The sequence below is a fragment of the Ambystoma mexicanum genome, chromosome 2q (genome assembly GCF_040938575.1).
Source record: "Ambystoma mexicanum isolate Mex_15411 chromosome 2q, UKY_AmexF1_1, whole genome shotgun sequence".
Lineage (NCBI taxonomy): Eukaryota > Metazoa > Chordata > Amphibia > Caudata > Ambystomatidae > Ambystoma > Ambystoma mexicanum.
The window spans coordinates 397,697,224-397,723,842 of NC_090924.1; the positions used below are offsets into that span (position 1 = coordinate 397,697,224).

The following is a 26,619-nucleotide window of genomic DNA, read 5'->3' on the forward strand; positions in this document are numbered from 1 at the left end:
CAGGCCAGCCACAATACCAGGAAGGTTTGGGATAACATACCTGGCCTTGGGCACCCATCACCCATTTGGGTTGACCATGCCTAAGTGTAGCAGCAGTCCCAGGGGGCCACAGCAGGGTCCCCCTCCCTGGAGGTAAATTCTGTAATGCATCCCAGCCTGACCTCCAGGATGGTCGGGGTGATGTCCCTGGCCTTGGGCACCCTTCTCCGATGTGGGTCAACCATCCCCAAGCCCAGCCTGGAACTCTGGCTGGGATGCGTTACAGCCCCCCTCCACCACCCACCCCCGGGGGAAGAATGGGGACTGTGCCTGAACTGTCACTGGACTTTGGGATGGTCCCAAATGGGAGACAGCCACCCAAGGCCAGGGACATCACCTACAACAAATCCTAGAGGTCTGGCTCGGCAAGGTTACAGAATTTCCCTCGGGTAAGGGACGGGGACCCTGCCGGGGCTCCCTGGGACAGCCGCTGCACTTTGGGGTGGTAGTTCGATATGGGACACAGCCCACCAAGTCCAGGGACATTACCCTCGACTATCCTGGAGCTCTGGCTGGCCTGCGTTACAGCTTCTCCCTCTGGGAAATATCGGGCACCCTTCTGGGCTCCCTGGAACCGCTGCTGGGCTTGGGGATGGTCAAATCACATGGGAAGACAGCCTCCCAAGGCCAGGGACATCACAACCGACCATCCTGGAGCGCTGGCCTGACTGCGATAAAGAATTTCCCTTGGGGAGGGAAGGGGACCCTGCTGGGGCTCCCTGGAGCGGCTGCTGTGCTTGAGGACGGTACACCCACATGGTAAATGGATGTTCAAGGCCGAGGACATCACCTCTAACTGCCCTGGAGTTCTTGCTGGCCTGTTAAAGCTTTTCTCCACCAGGGAGTCCAGGTAGTGTGCCAATACCTCCCTGAAGGGAAAAGCTGTAACGCAGCCCAGCCAGAACTCCAGGACAGTTGGAGGTGATTTTCCCAGCCTTGGATATCAGTTTACCATGTGGGTTGACCATCCCCAAGCGCAGCGGCAGTCCCAGGGAGCCTCGACAGGGTGCCCGTCCTTTCCCAGAGGCGAGAAGCTGTAATGCAACCGGCCAGAGCTCCAGGGTGGTAGGGGGGTCATATCCCTGGCCTAAGGCGGCTGACTCCCAGTGTGGGTTGAACGTCCCCAAGCCCAGCGGTGGTTCCCTTTAGGCCCAGGACATTCCCTGTCCTTTCCCGGAGAGAGAAGCTGTAACGCAGGCCAGCCAGAATACCAGGATGGGTGGGGATCACGTTCCTGGTCTTAGGCACCCATCTCCCATGTGGGTTGACCATTCCTCCCTGGAGGTGACATCTGTAACGTAGCACAGCTAGAGGTGCAGCCTGGGCTTGCGGACGGTTAACCCACATGGGAGACATCCGCTCCCAGGGAAACACCAGTGTTCTACTGGCATGGGGGACAATTTGTGGCCTGCCCCTGCAATTGTGTCCCAGCCCACCAAAATATCTCCCCAGACAGCCCACACCACCAACAATCCAGCCCCAGTCTCGCCCACCCCACTGATAATGGGCCCTAACCGTAGAATAATAAAAAAAACAGTACCCAAATAACGTTGCAGCTGCGTGCGTAGAAAAAGCTGTAAACAAAACAAAAAACATGTTACCTACGGTCACCCCAGCAAAAACAAATCATCACTACTACTCTCCGATCATGCCCCCCCTTTCAAGCCATCCCTGGTGATCTACTGACCCTCACCCCCCAGTAAAAACACATTTGCCCCTTCTTAGGGGCAGAAATCTGTCCCCCAGGGAGGTTTACAAGAAGTGCCCCCCATCCACTTAGGGGGCGGGGGGATAGGGCCACCCCCTTTCCATTACAAAATTCCCTGGTGGTTTAGGGTGCCCCTCAGCCCCCCCCCCCCCTAAAATGCATCCTACCATTTTCAAAATGTGTTTTTGTTTACCCAATTTCGTTGGGGCAGATGGGTACATTAGTGTGCCAATCTGCCATAGGGTGCCCAAAACCTACTGCCCCATCCATTGGGGGGCCTCTCCCATGTTTTGTGGTGGCCCTCTTCCCCCACCCCAAATGGATGGGGGGCTTCTCATGCAGCCCTCCCTGGGGCTCCTAGGAAGGGGCGCATGAGGTGCCGCCCCCCCTCCCCCATACATTTGGGGTGGGGGGGGGAGGGGCCCCAGTTCTGCAAAAGTACATGAAGACCAAAGTTAAGAGGGCACAATTCTGGTATTTTAAAAACATAAAATCAGAAGCAAGGAGTATTTCACATTCTCTGCATGACTTGGCTCCTCTGAGCCAACAATGGCTGTGACTTAGCATTTAGTGTTTTTTGCAACAAAGATCGATATATTGTTACTTAATTTATAGCCTAGATATCTCAAAGATGGTTCTTTTTAAAAGCGATCATCTCCCACCGACCATAACATGGTTTTTGGCTTACGTTTTTTAGTATAGATCACAATTTTGGATTTTGAGCCATTGGCTAACAAATTATTCTCAATGGCATATGCTGAAAGCGAGGTCCATTTTCTCTGATCAGATCGGGTTTGATCGAAAAACAAAAGGTCATCCGCAAACATCAGCACAGCTCAATTTAGTTGAACCTAGTTTTATTGAATGTGTCCACGAACAAACATAAAAAATCGATATCTGCTTTATAAAAATTCAAAAGCATTGGCACTAAGACAGCCTTGTCTCAAGCATGTAAATGTGTCAATCGGTCTAGGCAGCACACCCTCTTTTGTAAGCCTTACCTTAATCGAAGTAAATTGACATAAGAGGGATAGCATTTTAACCAAGGGAGAAGGAATATTCCACCTCAATAGCTTCTTCCATAGTTTGCCTCTACTTACACTGTTAAAAGCGTTAGACATATCCATGGAACTGATTCAATTTGTTCGGATTGCTCCACCTTTTACTGCAGAAAGGATATGGGATACAATTGTACCATTTAGGGACATTCCTAGGTACTGTCTAAAACCTACCTGAAAGTGAGATGAAATACCTAACTGACCCACCCTTTTTTTCATATCTTTCAAAAACATAGCTGCAAAAATCTTGCTTGCTGGGTCGAATGTCAACAGGCCTATAGTTCTTGGTTTTTGAGCACTAAATTGTGATTATAGAGGTTTACTAGATGGAGGGGCATAAATGTGTTATCAGAACTTTTCTAAACAATTTAATCCGAATGCTTGTCCACATCTCCGGGTCCTTCATAATGGTACATGGCGCTAAGCAATCAGGGCCCAGAGCCTTTGAAGCTTTAATCTGGGTAATAACTGAGTAAAACTATTCTTGAGACCAAAGAGACTGCAATATTTGTGTACAAGATGTATTATGAAATATTGCTACTGGCTCATTGGCAAGGCTTCCGTACATGTTGCCATAAAATTGGACCCACGTGGCCTCACCTATACAGCTCAAATCTTCTACCACCTGGTTTCCAGTTGTTGTATTAGTTGGAACCCAGAATTGAGGTATTCACATTATTTAAAAGCTTCAAAGTACACTGATTGTCATGTATATGCAGTTGATATTTTAAACGTAATCATTTCTATATCTTTGCTTCCTTTAAATCAAGGTCAGGACGACATCTAATCTCTCAACTGAGCCTTCTTCAAACTTTTAGCTATGAAGATTTTAGCATCGTAGTTAGATTTTGGCCTTTTAGTATTTACTACCTTACCCTTCCCAGTCAGTCCACACCAACACTTGTAAAATGTTTAGTTAAAATGTTCTGCAGAAAATATTTCAAAGTTATATTATTGAATTTGAGTGTGGACCTAGCTTAGAGAATTAAGAGTGCTTCAGAGGTATACTACAGTATAGATGCATAAATTAGTCATTTCAGAGGTAACAGATAAAATATACAGCTGTGGTAAGATACAGAAGGGCACACATTAGGGGTATAGCTGTACTGGTTGGTGAGGAGGTGAGAGGTTGACTGCTACTAGCGAGTCAGGTGGCGCAGTGGGGCGACGTGATGGCCTAGGTGTTGAGGAGGAGAGACTCTTGAAGAGGTGAGTCTTGAATTGTTTCTGAAGAATTGTGGGGGCGAGTCTGATGCTGACTGGGAGGAGGTTCCATAGTCTTAGGGCGTAAACAGTGGAGGCTTGTTTTCTGGTTCTTTGCTTTTTGTAGTGGCAGATTTCAAGTCTGCATGTGTTCTGTCTTCAGGTTGTCGGTTGTCTGCCGGAGATGCTGAGTTTCTCTGCAAGATAGCTGGGTGACTTCAGGGCGACTGCCTTATAGATGACGCAGCAATACTTGAAGTAGATTCGTGAGTGCAGTGGGAGCCAGTGGAGGTCGATGAGGGCCGGGTTGATGTGGTTGAATCTGTGTAGGCCACTTCTCAGGGGCACAAGGGAGGACAGGAGGCCTTCGAGGAGGGCATAACCCCCATCCAGGTAGGATAGGATCAATGCTTGAATGGTCAATCTTAAGCTGTCCGGAAGTTGGAAGTAATATGGTCCATAAAATGCTTAAGCGCTGCCTTAAGTTTATTACAAAAAGCGCTATTTTATTTCACAGCATAATCCCCAAAACCCCCAACCCCAGCCTATCTGGAATAACCAAGGCATACATGGGATTCATCTCATGGAATTGTCTATCCAAAGCTCTGTTCAATACAAGAGTCGAATCGTCGCTAACATTCATGTCATTAACCCCTTAACTGCCAATGGGTTTCCATCCCATTGTCAAGCCCTTTTTTGGTGATTTCAGTATGTCGCCATTCAATCCATTGTAACTTTTTTGTTACATGTGAGATCTCGGCCAAATTTGGCCCCCTTTCTTTGCACATGTAGGCGGTCATAACGCCACCAAGGAATCCTAGTTTTGCTGTGTGGAGGTGAGCGAAAATGACCAAAAAGGAGCAAATGTGTTTTTTCAGATAATGCCAATAACATTATGTACAAAGAAGCCTGTTTTTTTCCTTGTAAGAGCTAGGAACAAATGGTTTGTTGTGCTGAATTTGCCCTTGTCCAGGGTTTCACGAACAGGTTGAGTGGAAACCAAAACATTTTTTTATAAGGTTACCATCAGTTTTGTGAGGGGTAGGTAATTTTAGCCTAACTTGGACGAAATGGAAGCGGAGGGTAGGAAAGCTGAATTGGAAGACAGACGGGCATACATTTCTGAATAGTAGACAAAATTCCAAGTTTAGGAAGGTCATTTGTGCAGGTCGGGTAATAACTATGTAGGTAAAATTCCCATAGTTTGAGGAAAAATTGGAAAACTTACAGGGAAAAAAAGGTATGTGCTGGACATGGTTGGACCTTTAAGGTAATGGCTTCTGTGAATATTGAGAAAAGCAATCTACCGCTACATTTCCTCGACTCTTCTACAAAACAAGCAATAGCACAAGTCAAAAACTAAGCCATCGTACACAGGATTGTTATGCTGATGGCCTAAACAGACATACTTAGCATGTGTAAATAAAGAAAATAAATGTGGTGAGGAATGGCAAGAATATGTTTTTTGAAATAGCACAGGTAGACCTTTGGAAGGGTAGGTGACATTTGCAGCTTACAAAAGCATACAGTGCCTAAAGCAGCGACTAAATGTAGGTCACAACTGGGAAATTAAAAGGTTGTGTAACAAAGTGCGGTAGCAAATGTATGAACACTTTATGAAAACCAAGAGAAAATAACAAATGTCCTACCTTCCCACATTCCACAGGTGTCCCAACAAAAACGGTACCGCACATGTGGGGGTGCACCTACCTGGGCGCAAAGGGAGAAGGCCAAACCACCGGTACATCAAATGCCCTGGGGAAGACTGGGTTTGGTTTTGTGGATAACCCACATATTTATGATCCTTTCCAAGGTGTGCCTTGAGTGGAGGGGGCACGACTAGCATTCATTGCCAAGGCACGCCAAAGGGGAGTGAACCAGAATGCTGTTACCTTCTTGTACAAGGCACACCTCGAGATGAGGGAGCGGGTGTTGCATTCCTTTCTAAGATATGCCTCAAGTGGAGGGAACAGAGGGGGTGTTGCCTTCTCGTCCAAGGCATGCCTCGCGTGGAGGGAGCTGGACTGGCATTCCTTTCTACGATGCACCTCAAGCAGAGGTAAATGGTGTTTCCTTCTTTTCTAAGGTACGCCTCAAGTGGAGGGAGCCCGAATCTCATTCCTTTGCAAGTCCCGCCTCGAGCAGAGGGAGCTAGACTGACGTTTCTTTCTAAGGCAGGCCTCAAGTGAAAGGTGCCGGAGTGGCATGCCTTTCCAAGGCAGGCCTGAAGTGGAGGGGGCAGGACTAGCAATGCTTGTCAAGGCACGCTAAAGTGAAGTGAGTCGGAATGGTGTTGCATTTTTATTGAAGGCACACCTCCAGTGAAGGGAGGAGGAGTGGCGTTCCTTTGTTAAGCCTGCACGAATTGAGAGCCTATTGGCCCCTTTCTACGAATGATGGGCATTTCAGGAAATCACTCAATCTCCCAATACATTTCCTTTGTATGTTACAAAAGAAAACAAGGCTGTATTTTTCAATTTCTTTATTGGCATTTTGTCATAGATACATGAAAACAAGGCTGTAGTTAGAGGGCTGGCATGGAAGGCCATTGGGGACATTACATCAGAGTATCCCTCCTCCTTCCTTGTTTTGTACACACCTTACGTTTTCTGATGGTTGAGTCTTGATGGGTGTGGCAGGAACATAATCAGCAAAGTGTCGTCCTTTCAATCTGGCCACATCTTCTACTTCTGGAAAGGAGGGAGTTTGTACATGGACAATGGTAGGCGATTTCTCTTTCGAAGTTAAAAAATGACAGTTTGTTTTGTGGAGCAGCTGCACGGTATATAACATACGCATTTTATGTAGCTAGATGCCCAATGTGTACGGCCAACTTCTTGTACCACATGCGAGACTTGCGTGCTGCCTAGTATGGCTCAAGTAATTGGTCTGCTTCATCTACTTCACCCATGTACTACTTGTAGTCCAGAATGCACTTGGGCTTTTGCACTTTCTGAGCCTGCCTGTGCATAGTGACAAGTGAAGTACTTTCATCATGAATAGTACTTAGGATGTGCACATCCCTTCTGTCGCAAAATTTTACAATTAATTCATCCCGCTGCAATGCCATAAATCCTCCCTTGTCTACCTTCTTACACACAAGTTGTCTGGGGAAGCCTTGGCGGTTACTGCGGATTGTATCGCATGCCAGTGTACCCACATTGTACAATTCCTTGAAGAGTGGTATTCCTGTGTAGAAATTGTCCACATACAAATGGTGACACTACAGTGGAACAATGGTGTGGCAAGATCCCAAAAAATGTTCTCACTTATCCCTAAATGGACTGGGCAGCCCGGAGGGTTTATACCAGTCTTTTCCAGTGTAGTCTCTCATGTTGTAGGCCTACCCAGTGGTACTTTCGCACAACATGTACACCTTGATCCCAGATCGTGTTCTCTTGCTCAGAATATACTGCTTGAACAGTAGCCGACCTTTGAACAATACCAGTGATTCATCAGTGGGTTTGTTCTGGCTAGGCACATACCTCCAAAAATCACTGAGTAAAGGGCTTCAGAAATGGCTGAATTTTGAATAGCCTATCACAATTGGGGTCAGTTCTGGGTAATGCTGCGGAGTTGTCATTGAAATGCATCACACGTTGCAGTGCTTGGAAACGATTTCTACACATTGTTGCTGGGGAAAAAAGGGGTTCTAAGTACCGCTTCAGTAGACCAGAACATTGAGATAGCTTCAGCGATATTTCCATGAGCAGATTGAGACCCTCAAATGTTCTCATCTCAACATTGGTAGTTGGAACCCAAGATTGTGCTCTGAAATGGGGGTTGAGAGTGGGACCCTGTGACCGCAAAAACTGTTCAGTGTACAAATTGGTTTGCTCAACCACATCTGAAATGAACCCATCGTCCACAAAAACGTTGAAAATGTCAATAGGCTGAAAACTATCTGTATTCTTTCGGCTGCCTGATCTGCCAGTGAAAGGTGGCACAACAGGCTAAGCCATTGCTGGAGGCACCCAGTTCGACACATCAGCCATGTCATGATCTGGGACATTCCTCACACGTCCTGCATGTTCCGTCAACCTTGCAGGTAACCTGTGTGCCGGAAGTGTCAGAAGAGGTGCATGTACTTCTTCATTCTCTTCCTCATCAGATCAGGAGGTGGAACTAGCCTCAACCGAAAACTCACTTCCCGAATCAACTGCCTGCTCACCCTAAGAAACAGATTGTTTCAGATTCCACATCCGGTTCTGTGCGTTGCTCCAAGTCAGTCTGCATCAGTAAGGACAAAGCCTCCTCACTAGACATCTGACGAAAAGCCATGACTGCCGTGATATAACCCTTTACTGTCCAAAGAACAGATAAAGACTGAAACATAAGTAACTTTGCTTCTAAAAGTACGGAAACTATTAGAGTAAGTGGTATTGAATGCCACAGACCAAGACCACACAATTACGCCAAAAGGTTCAGACGACTGCTCACAAACTCTCGCAGCCCTCTGCAATGTGATGTACTCTCAGCATGCTAAATAAAAAAGTGTACTAATTGCCTAACACGCAAAGGACTAGCTCACTGCTTACTTACAAGTGGTTAGACTGCTACAACACGTTTACAACAAAGAGAATAACAAATCTAAGCGAGATGTCCTCTTCAGCTATACATTACACAAATACAAGTGTGGGGAAGAGGATGCAACCCACACTACCAATTCAAAGACACTCAGTATGCGTTGAACCCTCCATTCCCCCTTCGGGTGCAGGTGGATGGGAAATACAGGCGAGAAGCAACATTGTAATGTATTTGTGGATTGGGTGAGGTGAAAAGCACTCTGGACACAGACAGTGAAGATGAGGAAAGTACATGGCAGGCCCATCAATACAATTGCTGGCACAGTTTCCACAAAATCCCCTGCTCATTCACATAGGGTTGTGTGTGAAGGGGGCAGGTCACAAAGACTGAACGACTGCAAGTGCCAAAAAGTGGAATTGGGCTGCTGAATGTGGTGATGCTTTGCAAAGAAATATGCAGCACTGACATATTGAATACATTGACGTTCCACCAAAACCAAAGTAGTATGCAATTGCTAGCAAGTCAGTCTCACGGTCAATAGATCTAGTCATTTTATTTTCATGCCAAACAACCCAGTAAGTCCATCAATTATTGGGGTCCCCCTGCCCAACATAACGTCTGAGCAAAGTTCATAATGTCCTCAATTAAAATGTCCATGCCTCTTTGAAAGGTCCACTCTGCCTCGGAGAAACATCAGTTTACCTTTGATGAAGCCATGGTGAATTATCTGAATTCTGTCATTGTACTTGGTTAGTCTTGCCAGCTTGCCATTCAGTTTCCTCATCGAGGAGCTGATGGCCTTTTCCTTCCCAGGAGTTCTCCAATCCCTCCTGGGAATCATTTGCGACCAAGCCACCACAGTGTTTGGGACCCTTCACAAAATCCACTCCAGTTCAGCCATCGGTAGCTCCCGTACCCCTCTCTGCCTCAAAGAAGCCATATCATTTCCTCCCAAATGCACCACTCTCAGGTATGGAGGCGGAACATTTCTTTTGCGTGGGCATCGCAGATGACTCCCCTCAGCTGGTGAAGGCGCATTCCCCCAATACCAAACCAGTACAATGACACACCATCCCTCTGGGACCCAGACTTGCTTGGGCCAGTGAAATGTGCTGCAGCCCTTCGGATGAAAGAGTGCCCGACAATCCATACAACCCTCATCCTCACTAGGAAATGGAAACATGAAAAACTAACATCAATAGGGCCAGATGTACAGTTAATCAATTAGCACAGCAAGTGCTTTAACACATGTCTTGTGCAACAATCCCAGACACACCCTCCCCCCAATCTTACATGCACTTTACATGTGAGAACAGTAGGTCATTACGTAATTGGCACATACTTTTCAGGGAAAGAGGTGAAGGACACATTGTCACCTTGTGCTGGCACAATTGTTATCACTGAAGGTTTCTGTTCCTGTGGCCCACCGTTTGTACTGCACAGTGGTAAGGAGAGTTGCACGTACTGCACCTTGATTCTGAGGTATCGGGGAAGGTAAATGGGAGTGCGATTCAGCCAGAAAGGAAGACTTAAGTCTCAGTGAAGTCTCCATGCCTAGCATTGCTTAGGGTACTGTACAATACGCATAATTCTCCCAGAACCCAAGACTTACCTTCTTTACACCACACACAACAGAACACTCCTTACCACCATACACTTCACACAGTGCCCCAAGATCTTCCACACCACCTCAAACAGCGGATCACATCAGTCCAACCTGCCTCCAACCTTTCCACTACAGTCCAGCACAAACAATAAAACTGTTGAATACTTTGCACACATTTTGGCTGGGTGACTGTTCTGACGGAGGAAATGAGCTCCATAGCAAGTGTGTATTGTATGCTCTTTCAATATAGGCACCCTGACAGAATGTGTGCCAATCATCACACATTGATACAATTTTGGACAGTTTCATTGTGATAGCTTTGGCCAAAGCTCCAGGACCGCCGGGGATTCTGTCCCTGGCCATGGGCGCCTGTCTCCCATGTTTGTGAACCGTCCCCATGTTCAGCAACAGCTCCACAGAGCCCCGGCAGGGTTCCCATCCCTCCTCGGAGAGAGAAGCTGTAACGCTGCTGCACTTGGGGATGGTGGACAAACAAGGGAGACAGGCACCCAAGGCCATCACCCCCAACCATCTTGAAGTTCTGGCTGGCCTGCGTTACAGGTTTTCCCTCCAAGGAAGAATGGGAACCCTGACGGGGGTCCCTGGGACTGCCGCTTGTTAAGAGGGATTTCCGAACTCTGACCTGGAGGGTGCAGAGGTTCAGAAGGCCAACCTAGTTTCTTGGAACAGGGTAACCTCTGGACAAGCCAGACCAATCAGGGCAACCATGGCAGGCGGTCAAGACTAATGGCCTCATCACGAGTTGGGCAGCAACGTCGGCGGTATTACCGCCGGCGCTATTAGCCCTACTGCCAAACCCCCGGCAGTATTAGCACCAGATCACGGGTTTGGCAGAACGGATAGTGCCCATTCCCCATTGGGCCCACTCGGGAATTTTATCATTCCCATTGGGCCCAATGGGTATTTTTGCGCTATTATCGCCAGCGGTATTTCCCGCTGGCGGTATTAGCACCAAAAATCGGCAAAATTGTGATTTGGCCGACCCTTAAATGCGGCGGTAATAGAATTACCGCCAAACTCATGATGAGGCCCTAAGTCTCAAGAGGGATGAGGGTGACTGAAAGACCTCAATGAGCACACAAAGCAAGGACACTTAGAAATTACTCCAGACAGGTGTTATATTAAAAATATAGACACATTTATTACAAGGCCTTTGTAACATAGACCATAGCAAAGAATCGCAATAATACTAAAGTAAACCAACACATCACAATCAACACAATATATATACAAGACCAGAGGGGTCTAACGAATTAAGGCACGAAATGTGTAGACCACCTAGATGGGGAGGAAAACAGGCAGTGCAAGTAATCTTTAGACCCAGTTCCACATCAAGAATACACCTAACTAAGAGGCAGTCCAAGCCCTACGAAGAGAGGAGCCTTATGCTCAATAGTACATGCACGCGCTTGTGCCAAGGGACAAAATAGGGTCTCTTCAAGGGTCACTAGCAGCTCAGGAAGGTGGATAAGGTGGATGATGAACAAGTCTCCTCTATTCAAGCAGGACCTCCACTTGAGGGCAGAGGCAGGTTGAGAGTGCGGGATGGAGTCGCTATTTCGCAATAGCTGTGGAAAGAAAAGGGGACTTCAGGGGTCACTTCGTGCGTAAAAATGGGCTCCTGCGCTAGGGGCCTCCAGTTGGGGTATGGACTACTCACCAGTCCTCGACTCGGCTTCTTATTGCAGGATACTTGGCTCCTTATCCTTTGTTAGTGTGAACTCAGGAGATCGACATGGTAGTGGTGTTCTCGGCCTCCTCTTATCCAAAGTTCCCTTTGCGCCAAAATGGAGAGGACCTAATGGGAGATCTGCTCACAAACTCACTCCATACGTGGACCAATCACAGACCACGGTGGTCCCAGGCATTCAGGACACTCCAGACTCTCTGGCACCCAGGATGTGTATTGGGAACAGATATCCCAGCCCACATCCTGGAGGCGCACACACAAGGCATGCAGAAGCCAACAAAAGCTTTGGGTTTCGCGGGAAAGTGCCTGACCAAATAAGGACTGACCCGGCTCGGCTCGACCTGGGGAAGGTGAAGGGGCAAGATGGCCAAAGGACAGGACAAAGAACCTTGTGGCATGGCCATTTTGGAGCCAGGCCACCTATTTGTGCCAAACGAGGTAAGCGCAGATAACATGGCAAGAAAGTGTTCAAAACATAAGATAAACAATAGCTGCCACCAGTCCTGTCCGTGACACATCTGCACAGTTCATAAAAAGTCCAGCGAGAGTTTCTAGGGCCTTTGGAATGACTAGAGACCCAAGGGTGCGGTAAAGTAAGTTACATGCACTCTTGTTACATGTTGCACAAAAGCTGTAACCTGAGGAAAGGGAAACAGTCTCCCAGTGCTGACTGTCTTAAGGGCATGTCAGTTTCCCCATAAGAAGTGAGCGAAAGCCCAGAGGAGTACATCTGAGGGCTGTGCTTCTCTGGCAAAGGTTAGATCAGGGTGTAAAACAGCAGCAAAAAGTTTGGGGGTTGACGCATGGCGGGAAAATTACATTCTAATATGAAATCTTCCTAACACCGCTGCACTTGGGGACTGTCGCCCAATAAGAGAAACAGGCGGCCAAGGGCAGGACCATAACCCCTGACCATCCTGAAGCTTTCACTAGTCTGCGTTACAGCTCGACACTGAGAGCAGGGATGGGGACCCTGCCGGGGCTCCCTGGGACCACTCGTGAACTTGGGGGCAGTCGACCAACAAGGGAGACAAGCGCCCAAGGCCAGGCACGTCTTCCCCCGTCGATCCTAGACGTCTGGCTGGGCAGCGTTATAGCTTTCTCCTCTAGGAAAGAAAGGGGACCCTGCCAAGCCACCCTGGGACCGCCCCTGGACTTGGGGATGGTCGCCCCACATGGGAGACAGGCACCCAAGGCCAGGGACATCACCCCCAACCATCCTGAAGTTCTGGCTGGGTTGCGTTTTAGGTTTTCCCTCCAGGGAGGGCTGGGCACCCTGCCGGGGGTCCCTGGTACTACTGCTGCACTTGGGGACTGTTGTCCAACAAAGGAAACGGGCGTCCAAGGGCGGAACCATAACACCTGACCATCCTGGAGCTCTGACTAGACAAAGTGGTCCGGATTTGCACGGACAATGCAGTGTCGATGTTTTACATCAACAAGCAAGGGAGCACCAAGTCTCCCCCGCTCGTAGAACTGTCCATCCAGATTTGTGAATGGGCGGTGCAACATGGAGTTTGGCTACTGGCAGTACACATTCCGGGCCAGCTGAATATCACGGCAGATGCCCTCAGTCGGCGGGCGATATTCAGCTACGAGTGGGAACTGAAGACAGAGGTCCTCTCATGGATTTTCCTGTGCTGGGGCACTCTGGAAGTGGACCTCTTCGCTACGGCAGCAAACAAGAAGCTTCCTCTGTATGCCTCCAGAAATGGGCTGGGAGCCTCCTCTCTGGGGGATGCTCTCGAGATACCATGGCACAACTTGAGGGTTTATGCCTTCCCGCCTCTACCTCTAGTTCATCAGTCGTTTTGCAAATTGAAGAACTCAGTGAACTCTTCTCTCCTGCTCATTGCCCCGTGGTGGCCGGCCAGGTTTTGGTTCTCAGAACTTCAACACCTCTCGGTGTATCCGCCGATCAGATTACCGGTGACCCCCGATCTTCTTCACCAGGGGGAACAACAACTGTGGCACCCCTCCCCACAATCACTCAGTTTGGCGGCGTGGTGTCTGAGTTCAGGTCTTTAGAGCATCTTGGACTTGGTCCGCGGATAACATGCGCATTATCCAGGCAGCCAGAAAACCTTCTACTAGGTCCCAGTACAAAAGCAAATGGCTTAGGTTCTGTCATTGGTGTTTAGACAAGCAGATGGACCCAAGGCGGGCTACAGTTGACACAGTAATTTCCTTTGTATCCCACCTAGCAGGGTCGAGAGTTCATGTTTTATCATGTAGAACTTAACTTTTGGCGGTTTCTGTCTATCTACGGACCAATGTTCTTACTCTCTGGCTAACCCAGTGGTTAAGAGACATTTTGCAGGCTTGATGCGCCTCTTTCCTCCGATTCGATGTCCGCACCCGGCGTGGGATCTAAATGTTGTCCTGACAGCGTTGTGCTATAAGCCTTTCGAACCAATGGCCACGGTGGACCTCAAGCACCTCTCATGGAAGGTGTCCTTTTTGGTGGCCATCACTTCGGCAAGGCGCGTGAGCGACCTCCAAGCTTTGTCAGTGGAACATCCCTTCTTGGCTTTTCACAAGGATAAGGTGGTTCTACGGACAAACCCAGCTTTCTTGCCATAGGTGGTTTTTGAATTTCATCTAAACCAGTCTATTACCTTGCTGGTCTTTTTTCCGTACCCCACTTCAGAGGCGGAAAGGGTTCTACACTGTCTGGATGTTAGGGCTCTTAAGTTCCATCTTGATAGGACTTCCGAGCTTAGGAGCCTGTCTCAAGTGTTTGTCACTTTTGGTAATCCACAAGGCAAGCAGGCCTCTAAAGCGACCATCTCCCGATGGATCGCGGCCTGCATTACGGAGTCTTACACCGTTCAAGGTCTGAAGCCTCCTAAAGGTATTCATGCACACCTGGTGCGGGGCAAGGCAGCCGCAGTTGCCTTTCAGAAATATGTCCCCTGGGAGACCATTGCAAAGGCGGTTACTTGGGCCTCCCCATCAGCTTTTTGTAAACATTGTCTAGACCGGAGTTCAAGAGCTGATGCCCAGTTTGGTCAGGCTGTGCTGAAGAACCTGTTCCAGTAAGTTTTCTTTTTTTCCATCCACGCATAGTTCCTGTAAGGGGTGCTTGGGAATCTCCCATAAGTATGGAGGAAAGGGGACAGGACGTAGGACATAACCAGGTTACTCACCGTAGTGACCACCTTACTCCTAGTCCATAGTCCCCTTTCCTCCATACGCCCACCCACCGTCCCCTCCAATAAGGTTCCTCTGTTAGTGCTTAAGGGTCTCTGACCCGGCGATAGAAAAGGACTGATGGGTGATGTGCGGGGCGGAGCCGAGATGGGCGGGGTTACGGCTGCGTGCCAGTCCCCGCGTAGAAAGAGAGGAAGGACAAAAGAAAATGTTTCTTTTTTGAAATTTTGGATGCTTTTACAAAGCGCTCTGGTCCCGTCCCACAGGATGGAGAGATGTCCCCATAAGTATGGAGGAAAGGGGACTATGGACTAAGAGTAAGGTGGTCACTACGGTGAGTAACCTGGTTATTCTCGCATGCTGCATTGTGACCTCCTCCACCCCATCTAAGTACGTTTGTTATGGTAGAGTGATTCACATATATACGCACGCCACTCTTTGCCCATTATCTGGTCAGCTATGCCCAGGAGAGGAATTGAACCAGAACAAAATTGCACTGTGCTTTGGCAAAAACTATCTTGCCGGAGCGCTGCTCTGTGTAGACAAGAGGCCCAAGCTCCCCTAAATTGAGGAAGCTCTCTGCCCCTGACGGCCATGAGTCTCTGTCTCTGAGAGGAGACTCGTGTCAAAGGGCATCTCAAAGTCGTCCTTTGCTCAACAGCCCAAACTTAAACAATTACATTGTCCATAGCTGTATACATGTATCATGCTTTGCACACATTTTCCTGTCAGAGTGACTAATCTGACAGAGGAAATGAGCACCAACACCAAGTGTGCATTGCATGCTCAGAAGGAATGAATGTTTGGATTACTAGCACAGACATGTTTGAGTTATTGGTAGTCATTCTTATGTTCCCAGAATGCACTTTGTTTTTATGCAAAGCAGCCAGCATCCTATATTCAGGGCACACACATCATTCACACTTGGCTCTGCCCACACCACTGACAATCCACCCACATGCACATGCACAAAGGGGAAGGGGTGGAAGAGGGGTAGTTTCCCCTGCAGCGAATTGTCTATTTTCAGCACTAATAGTCCACCCCCATTCAAAGAGTGTAGCCAGACTGCTCTGCCTTATCAGTCATAATGTTTTTGACAAGCTTGGTGGACACCCCTTTGTTGCACTGCTAGTTTTGTCTTCTGAACCCCTCATCAGAGGGCTTCTGTAAAATGACACTAACATCCTAAATAAGCACTTTTTCTCACTAGTGACTACAGAAACATCTTGAGCGATATGATTGATGCATCTTTCCCACTAAAAAGCAGTTTGGTTTTGCCATCCGACTAAAATTGACCAGCTTGTGCCTCGTTCTCTCCTATGCCTTAGCAAGAATTCGGTGGATGACGAGGAAGTCTACCAAGGGCAACCTGGTGTCTGTGGCCTGACCAACCTCGGTAACACCTGCTTCATGAATTCTGCCTTGCAGGTGCGTAACTTGTGGGGTGTGATGCAGGGTGGCAAGGGGAGGGAAAAGGCATTCTATAATGTAAGCAGATAGAACCAATATTCTTAGATTTTCAGTTTTTTTTTTTGCATGGTGTGCCTTTCTTCAACTGTTACAGCACAAGCTGAAGAGCACTTGTTTTATAATTATGGGTCACACAAGTGCCAATTGTCACTAATGCAGAACATTGAATACCGAAAGAAATTTTCTTTACCAAAGCAACAGTGACTCTCTACTGAAAAAAAACAGAAGTCGCAGGATTGTTTTTCTGTCTTTGTTTTCTCTGTTGCGCTTTTGCAAAAATCTTTGCAGAGAAAGTAGTCTCATTATGCTATTACCAATTTCTATAGTGTTTAGACAGGTGGTAGTGGCGCGTCCATGTGCTCTGCGACATGCAAACTCTCATACAGAAGCAAACGGCATTGTTAAGTGTTCTCTGTATTTTTGCTCTTTCAGTCCTTACTGTTGCGGACCTTCCCTTCACTCTTGCCCAGAGATTAAGTGAATTGGCTCCACCCCTCCATAACATTTCTTTCCATGAATTCAGTTTCTCACTTACTGGATTTCCTGTTCAGTTAACTTTACATCATTCCTCCGCCCCATGCCATAATACACTACTAATTTGTTCCAGCACTTTCCTTTCCCCAATTTGTTGGGAATGCTTCCGCCCGAAGATGTCCCTCTGCGTACCTTGTAGGCCATGCATTTCCCCCCTTGTTTTTTTGCCCTGCCTACTAGTAGTGTGTACAACAAAGGTATAGAGTAGGCCGCTCTGCCCTCCTATTGCTCAAGTGGACACCAGAGTTTCTTCATTTCTTTAATTCTAGATCATCAGTCTAGTGACATACTCTGCTACTTTTAACCACTTTTTTTTTGTTCCACAAATTTCCCAAACCATTGTGAATGTATTAAAAAAAGTCAACGTTATTATTGTTACACATTGTCATTCATATAATTCAGCAATACATTTTTAGACAAATGGTCTCTGCAAAATACAATAAAGTGCTAAAACAGTACATCAAAACACCATAAAGTGCAAGTGCATCAAAGTGCTGGCTCTGATACATTTTTCAATTGACTGTATAGGGGTAACATAGGAAGGTGTCAGCTACTGTATTTAATATCCATACAATTCTAACATGGTCAAACGATGATCACATGCACAGTCTCCAGTACTTCTGGTCGTATTCTACCCTCTGTGCAACAATGCATTTAGTTTGCAAATGTGGAAGCCTAAATTCCCCCTACTAGGAAACAAAGTTCTGCAAAGGATGACAAAAAGTTGACCTCAAACATATGACGCATGTTTTACAGGTGTCGACACTGTGTTTCGGCCCTACAGAAACGAAATGCGCTCATCCGTAGTATTTCCTAGAGCAGTTTTGAAGACTCATCAGGACGTAGACTAATATTTAATACTGAAATAGATTCCATGCACATCTTGGATATGAGACCTTTAATCCAAAGCAACATCTGACACAAAAAGATTTGTGAGCAAGCTGGAACCTCACAAGAGTTCTAATCCCAGAGTAGTCACAAATTGCAGACTAACCTTGTTGGGTATTCCAGTCGGACACTGTGCTTTTTCATATTGTATTACAAGCCGATGAGTGGCCTTAGTTTCTTTTAAAGAGCCCTCCACCAACAACAAACTCTGGGCTTGTATTTATGAAACTATTTTCTCAGAAAACTGTTGTGTAAATCAAACAATATTGTATATTTCATTGTATGCAGGATAACTTCTCTCCATACCTGCATCTTTAGTTAATATGGCAAATATGCTTAAAAGGGTACCACTTGTCGTATAATACTTCTAGTTTGCTAAACACAATTATTTTGCAGCAAAATAATTTCTGAGTTGTGCCCATTTCTGAAGACCTGTAAGTCACTGTTGGGGAGAATTCTCTGTTAAGGCTACTTTCCCAAACCTAGTGAGTCCCCCAGCAGCTTTGCTGGATTTTTGGGGTTTGTTTTCTCCTGCTAAGAGTGAGACTATTTTCTCCCTCTCTTAGGCATGATTTGAGAATGTCCTTTGACTGTAAATGTGTTTTATGGGCTATGGGGTCTTTTACTCCATAGGGCTTCATGTGTTTTTGGTATGTGTGTTACACAGTACCCTCAGTGCAGTAACACAGGGGTGTCATAGTGACCCCCAAACATAGTCTCCATACCCTGGGACTGACTACTGTCTCCCAGGGCATGTAACGTCACCATTGGCTTTCCTAGTCTCAAATTGTGAACAGAACCAGTACAAACCATCTTGTGGAAGTACTGGTAGGGGTAATTCGATTGCCCCTGGGTCTGTTTTCCAAGGGGGGCACTGTCCAGTCCCCCCTTGTCGAGCTTCTGGCTGGTGCCAGTGGATACCACGCGAAATATTCCACCGGAATATTTCTTATGGGATTTTCCCAATGATTTTACTGCGGAGTATTGCATTTTGTTTTTGTAGTCGAAAAGCGGACGTCGACAGGCGTATCTGTAACACTATCCCTATAGTGACGTGCATTGTACCCACAATCCCTCACGCGTCGAGGTCCCTCAGATTATTTTTTTCCACCCAGATATTGGTCGCCTTAACGCAGAGCTCCTCGAGAAAAATTGCAAAAACATTTACTCGACCCTTTGGTCGTTATTTATTATTATACTTTACATTAGATCCCTCCTTCGACGTCAAAGCTGCAAAACTGTTTCACCGCCGAGTAAGAATTTCGACGGCGGTGACTTAGACGGAGGAGATCCTTCGGCGCTGCCGAACACGTGGCCTGGCCTTTCCGGCCTAAGACAGTAGGGAGAGTGGGGGTCGTGGGACATTTCTTCTTTCTCCCCCCCCCCCTTTCCTTTCCTTCGGGGTTATCACTCGTATCTTTTTCCTCAGCTATGGAGTGGACTCCGTTTAGATTTTGCCCACACTGTAAGGGCAAATTCACATGGAAAGACGAGCACAAGCAGTGTAACCGTTGCTTACCCCTCGACCACAACGAGGAAGGCTGTGCGGCCTGTAAACTGCTTCGCCTGAAAACTTTAAAGGACCGCAGGGTCAAGAGGTGGGCAGCCTACGCTATGTCTAGAGCTGATTCCTCACCCGCTGCCACCGCCACCCACTGTGTCGAGGATAGTGATAACCCGACCTCCATTTCGGAAGTTGTAGACCTCTCTAGGGAGCGTACCAGCTCCTCGGCGTCTGTCCCCGGCCCCGACAAGTTCAGCTCTCGCCCTACTTATGGGGGTGAACACCCCAGCGACACTGACGAACACAGAAGGCATAAACATAAGCACACAACCCACTGCACTTCGTCGAAGAAAGCCATAGCGCCAACAGAGACGGCAGACCCTCCGTGTCCTCCACTGACCGTAAGGGTCGCAAGCCCTCCCCGCCACAGCAGACGCTGCTAGCGACTGGGCTACCTGTAGAAAAGGGCGCTACGACCAAAACACCAGGCGACGTGCCTCGTAAGAGTGCTATCGTCGCTGAAAAAGACTTGGCACCGCCCAGACGAACCCTCGACGGAGAAATTAATCGTCGAGAGCTTGGCGCGTATAGTTTCCACTGACAGCCAGAAATGGACGGCGAGTGATACGCCGAAGACCGCTCACAAGGCCAGGGAAACGCTGAGAATGCCGGAAAGGACCGCTCCCACCGTCGAAAGAAGGCCCTAGCCTACGAGAAGGTTTCTCAGAAGGCGAAGGGACTTTATCCTCGACATTATGGGACATAACAAGGCGGCTACAGGCAGAAGAGCCTCCTTTTTCGCCTCCAGACTGTTCTGGGTTACCACATTGGACTTTTGAGAGATTCCAATCGTGTATGGACAAACTGGATAGATATATGTCCACTCCTGAACATAACGCCCAAGAAGCCAAGAGAGGTACTTCATGAGGACCCCAGGGCTAAATATCCTAGACTATTTAACCCCCTTCAAGAGGAACCTAATACTTATGACCTCACTGAAGAAGACACTCACTTCCAAGAGGACGAGGAATTCTTAGATGGTGAAGGCCAACAGAACCTCGAAGAAGGAGGTTTTGAGGAAAACCTTGACATAGGTGGGGAGGGCTTCGAGGAAGACCCAGATGAAGGTGGCTCACAGCCTTGGCAGTCACCAACAGCGTCTAGAGACCCTGAGATCCTAAACCTTCCCTCTCCTCAGACCACACCGGTCAGGAGTCTGTCACCAATAGATGACCAACCCAATTTCAACGCGCTATGTAAGTAAGCAGCACACTTTGAGATTGAAACTGGCGAAATGATTCCCGATACCGATTTTGTAGAAAGAATCATTAAAGAAAAACCTCCCACTAGTCAAACCATTCCCCTCCTCGCCTCAGTTAAGAGACGAATCACCCCATTGCTGTCTACACCTGCGCTGGTTAGACGGGTCAATCCAAGAATTGAAAAACTGTTTACTCCCTCTCCTTCAGACCCATTATACATTAAGGGTCATTCAATTCCAGACTCCTTGGTGGTAACTACCACAAGGAAAAGAGCAGGGGTTCCGCTATCAACCAGCGAAGCACCCCCAGACAAAGAAGGAAAGAAACTCCACGCCCTGGGTAAAAGAATTACAGCCTCGGCAGCTTTTTCAACCAGAATTTCCAATAATACCCTACTGGCAAGTTATGCTGATGCCCAAAGGGGAAAATTACGGCAAGACCTCGAGGAAGTCTGTGAGCCCTTAAGAAGTCGCTTATTAACCACGGAACAGAAGGAACTCTGGTTAACCAGAGCATCATTAAAAACACTCTTGATGCTGCAGAAACGGCTGGCCGTTCTTTAGTCCGGGGAATACTTCTGAAGCGTCAAGTCTGGCTCCACAATTCCGGGTTCAAGCCAGAAACCCAGGCGTCACTCATTAATAAACCAATAGAGGATTCTAACCTCTTTGGGAAAGCAGTGGATGACGCACTGGAGACTGCAAAGAAGGATTTCGACACCCTAAAGACTTTAGACCAAATCTCAAGGCCTCCCAATAAGTGAGGATTCGGCAACAAATGTTTTTTTCAAGGCCAACGTCAACAGTAAACACAACAGCAGTACACTGCAGGCAACTGGTCCTCTACTCTGGGAACCAGTGGCCAGTACAATCAAAGAGGACATCGCCGTGGCAAGGGTAGAGGTCGGGGCCCCACTCCCAGAGGATCCCCGGCTGCCAACACCAAATGACCCGAAGGTTCGGGTCCCCTCCCATGCATCGCCGGTCGGGGGCCGGTTAACATCTTTCCTACCAGCATGGGAGGGAATAACATCAGACCGCAGGGTATTGTCATCCATAGCCCGCGGTTACTGCATAGAATTCAGTCGGTCCGCCAAGTACAGACCCCCAAGGGGACGAAGCTTATCACCGGAGCACCTCGCCATCCTTCAAGAAGTGGAACAGCTGCTACTAAAAGGAGCAATAGAGGTCGTGCCTCTATCACAGGTAACGGAAGGTATTTATTCAGTGTACTTCCTTGTACCCAAAAAGGACTTAACCATGCGCCCTGTACTAGATCTGCTCCCAGCGAACAAATTTGTCAAACCTCATGCAAAATATTTGGTGACCCTACAGGAAGTAATCCCCCTACTTTCACAGGGAGACTACATGACAACGCTGGACATGATAGTGGCAAACACTACCAGTTCAGAGTGCTACCCTTCGGCATAGCGTCAGCACCGAGGGTATTCACAAAAGTACTCGCAGTGGCAGCGGCCCACCTGCGCAGGTTGTCCATCCCAGTATACCCTTACCTCGACTATTGGCTCGTAACAGGGGATTTTTACGAGACATGCTTCTCAAATACCCAAAAGACTGTAGACCTTTTGTTCCAACTGGGCTTCTCCATCAATGAGAAGTCCAGCCTGGACCCCAGCCAGATCAAACAATTCCTAGGGGCTCTAATTCGACAAAGGACGGCCTTGTCTTCCCCTCCAACGAGAAGGTCCAAAATATGCTGTTTCAGATCCCTCAATATGTGGCCGGGCGAGAGGTGACGGTACGCAAAGCAATGCGATTGCTAGGAATGATGGCGTCATGTATATATTTGGTACCCCACGTGTGCCTGCGCATGCGCCCAATGCAAGAGTGGCTCAACAGCCAGTGTTGTCAGGCCAGCGGACAATGGGACGATCTAGTGGTGGTGTTGCAGGCCTTGGTTCTCTCGCTACGGTGGTGGTCGAAGGAAAACCTGGTAATAGGGAAACTATTTGCCACCCCCGCAGTGGAAGCCACTCTAACCACGTACGCATCCCTCACAGGATGGGGGGGGGGGCTCACCTATCCCATCAGACTGCACATGGAGTTTAGACTCCGGGTGTAGCGTCCAAACACACAAACTTGCTGGAACTGCTAGCGGTCTTCAAAGCACTGAAGGCTTTGCAGGCACACCTGCAAGGGAAGACAGTGATGGTCCTCACAGACAGCACCACAGCCATGTACTACCTGAACAAGCAGGGGGGGGGGGGGGCACTCGCTCTCCAGGACTGTCCAAGCTATCCCAGAATCATCATCTGGAAGTGGGCTTTCAAACACATGTTCCTGTTGGTACAACATGTACCAGGGGAACTCAATCTGCTAGCAGACTAACTCGGCAGAGACTTCCCTCTGCCTGCATAGTACGAATGACGGTTAAAAGAAGACATTGTCTTCGACGTTTTCACACAGTGGGGGTTCCCAGAAATAGATCTGTTTGCAACTCAGGAGAACTCCCAATGCCAAGATTACACCTCCAGGTACCCCCAGAACCGATTCAAGGGGAAGGGTCTCTGGATAACATGGTAAGAGAAATTTGTTTACGCTTTTCCCTGACTCCCCTTCTCAACAAAATAGTGCACAAGATGCACCAAGAACCAGTCACCATGATACCAGCGGCCCCTATGTGGGCCCGACAGCCATGGTTCGCTCACCTGATGGAGATGTCTCTGTCTCCACCGGTGAAACTACCCTGCCCGTAAAACATGCTGTCACAAGAAGGGGCAAGACGATACACCCATGCCCACAGACCATGAATTTAGCAGCCTGGCTCCTGAGGTCATAGAATTTGGACACTTATAGCTCCCTCAAAGATGCATGGACATTCTTAGGAAGGCTAGAAAACCTAACACTCGTTACTGCTATTCTAGCAAATGGAAGAGATTCGTCATCTGGTGTAGAAAGAAGAGCATCAACCCCGTTGACTGCTCTCCCACACATATTGTTCTTTACCCAACTCACTTATTAGACTCAGGATTGGTCTTTAATTCTATTAAAGTTCATCTAGCTGCACTTTCTGCATACACCACTTCTCAGCTCAAAGTGTCATGGTGGAAAGTCCCAGTTATTAAAGCCTTCATGGAGGGAGTAAAGAGGATACAACCTCCTATAGCCAACCCAGCTCCCGGATGGTACCTAAATGTGGTACTTACCAGGCTTATGGGCTCACCCTTTGAACCCATGCACAAGGCATCCCTTAAGGACCTCACTCTTAAGACTGCTTTCCTAGTAGCGATCACCTCCATTAGGAGAGTGAGTGAACTACAAGAGCTCTCTATACTAGACCCCTTTGTAACAGTTCACAAAGATAAGGTGGTCCTACGCACACATCCTAGGTTTGCACCAAAATTTATTTCAAAATTCCATGTCAACCAGTCAATAGAACTACCAATGTTCTTTCAAAACCCTTCAAATTTAGGAGAAAGGAGCCTGCATACACTAGATGTGCGCAGAGCCGTCATGTTTTATATCGAAAGAACTAGACCACTGAGAGAGACTAATCGGTTCTTTGTCTCAGTGGCAGCAGGAAGAGAAGGAGATGCAGTTTTAAAATCCACTATATCTAGATAGATTGTCCAATGCATCACTCTCTGTTACACTCTTGCTAAGAGAGAACTACCTCTCAAGCCGAGAGCACATTCTACTCGTGGCAGTGGGGCTTCCATAGCATTCATGGCAAATGTTCCCCTAGAGTCCATTTGCAATGCAGCAACCTGGAGGTCTGTACACACCTTTACAAAACACTACTGTCTAGATGCCCACTCTAGATCTGATTCCCTGGTGGGACAAGCAGTATTAAGACATCTTTTTTCTACTGTTCCTTCTCGCAACTCAACTCCAACTCCGGGTACTGCTCGCTTGTCTATGCACAGCATCTGATTCTAAGCAGATTAACAAACATCAGAAGACAATGCATTACTTACCGTAAAAGCATTTCTTATGGTTGTATCTGCTTAGATTCACATGCGCCCACCCTTCCTCCCCTCTCGGATGGAAGGAACATAGACATCCTTTATCTCTTTTCTGTACTCACACACGTCTAATAGGCTCCCTCAGGGCAGAAAAAATACAGAGGGACCTCGACGCATGAGGGATTGTGGGTACATTGCACGTCACTATAGGGATAGTGTTACAGACACGCCTGTCGACGTCCCCTTTTCGACTACGAAAACAAAATGCAATACTCTGCATTGACCACTTGATGTCGGACTATGCACAGCATGTGAATCTAAGCAGATACAACCATCAGAAATGCTTTTACGGTAAGTAATGCATGGTCATTCACACCAGCCTCAACAGTGTTCAAGAGTCTCCATTTTTGCTCTATATGAGTTAAGGACTTATCCCTGTCACCATCCCTAGGGTGAGCGTTCACAGCTTGAGTAATGGACCAGAAGATGTCTGAATGTTTGTGGTTCAATTCTACAAAATGGCTTAGGAGCGGGTTTGTTAGCGACTTTAATCTGTATGCAGGATCGATGCTCGCAGATCCTTTGTCTAATTTCACAACAGGTGTTTCCTATATAGAGAAGGGAACTGGGGCATTTAATGCCGTTTACAGCCCACAAGGTATTACAATTGGTGGTGTCCTTTTATTCCCATTCTAAATGATACAAGTCAATGGATTTCAAATATTGAGAGCACAAACAGAACAATTTCTGCAGCAAAAATGTCCTTGCAAAGATGAAAGGCCACAAGCGTTGGTAATGGTGTGGTCATCGGGTTGTAGGCGTTCAATGGTATGTACTGATTTCTGTATAGGTGGCCATTTGAATGAAACCCTAAGTTTTTGAGGATGGAAGTTCTCCATTGCAAGGATGTGCCACTGTTTGTGGATTTCTTTAAGCAAATGGTTACTGCTGGCGCACTGTAAGTGGTCACAAGTGATTTGGTCAGTCATAACTTTGAGACAGGAGTTCTATTAAGATGTTTTGCTCTATGCTTCTCCAGCATGGGGTCTGGCATGGATTCACATGCTCATGAATATTCCCCGTTGTCAGGCTGGGACTCCTCGGTAAAGAAAAAATCAGTATCAGTTTCGTTTCTGATCTGTCTTTCTCGGTAGTAACCAATCACTGGTCTCTGGGTCAAACTGCCCCCAGCCAATGACTGCCCACTCTCTAAGCCCCGCCCCTGGCAACCTGCGTTTTCGCGCTTTTTTCAAAGAGAATTTCTCATTTTTCGGTCAAATAGAGCCTCAGGCTCCACTGTCTCTACATCCAATTAACGGGTATCCGTGTCAGATTATTTTTATTTTTTTCTACGCCCCCTCAAGGGTGAAGATTTTGTAGTTACGCTTCTTGGGGGATTCCAGAAGTTTCTGCGGCCTACCCAAAGCTGTTCAGGGTTTGCCCTGGATGCCAGCTACAGAATGTGTTCAAGGAGGACGAGCATTCTCTACTGCCTTCATGAGGACAAAATGCACTTGGAGAAGGACTGTGCATTTTGCAGGAACATGTCGGAACGGACCATCACCGACCGACACCTTCGTCTCTCCAACTGGCTCGAAGGAAGGAGTCCGTCAGGTGAGAAGAAGTAGTCCGAGCGGTCTTCTAAGTCCTGTGAGGGCGCCCCCGCGACTGGGGCCCAACAGAAGGCAAAGCACTGCGAGTCCGCGGGCACCAGGGCTCTCGGCTGCCAGGCCGGGCGCGCTTTCCCCGGCACCATCAACCACGAGCCAACGCTCTGGTTCGGGGAAGAGGAAATCCGAGAACCTGGGTAAGCCTCTGCAGAGGCCCCGGTCGATCTCGAAGGATTCGGCCGAGGGGGAGCGAGACGGTGACCCTCCCCCCAAGGTGAAGGCCTCAAGCGCGCCCAAGGCGGTGAAGGCCTTGATTCACCCGGCCAAGGCCTCCATCGAGGGAGTCGTGGCGGCCCTGGCGCAGCCTGTGGAGGCTACACTAGTGGAGGATACCTCGGGGCCCAGAGTCTCCCTGCCTCCG

General features: G+C 47.9%; 1 protein-coding gene across 1 annotated transcript in view; it reads left to right on the top strand.

Moving 5' to 3' along the window:
* Positions 1–26,619, top strand: part of USP11 (ubiquitin specific peptidase 11) — a 2,050,211-nt gene that overhangs the window by 594,950 nt on the left and 1,428,642 nt on the right. Inside the window, exon 7 of the mRNA XM_069647415.1 lies at positions 16,334–16,433. Within this exon, the coding sequence (XP_069503516.1) occupies positions 16,334–16,433 (100 nt within the window). The remainder of the gene's footprint in view (positions 1–16,333; positions 16,434–26,619) is intronic.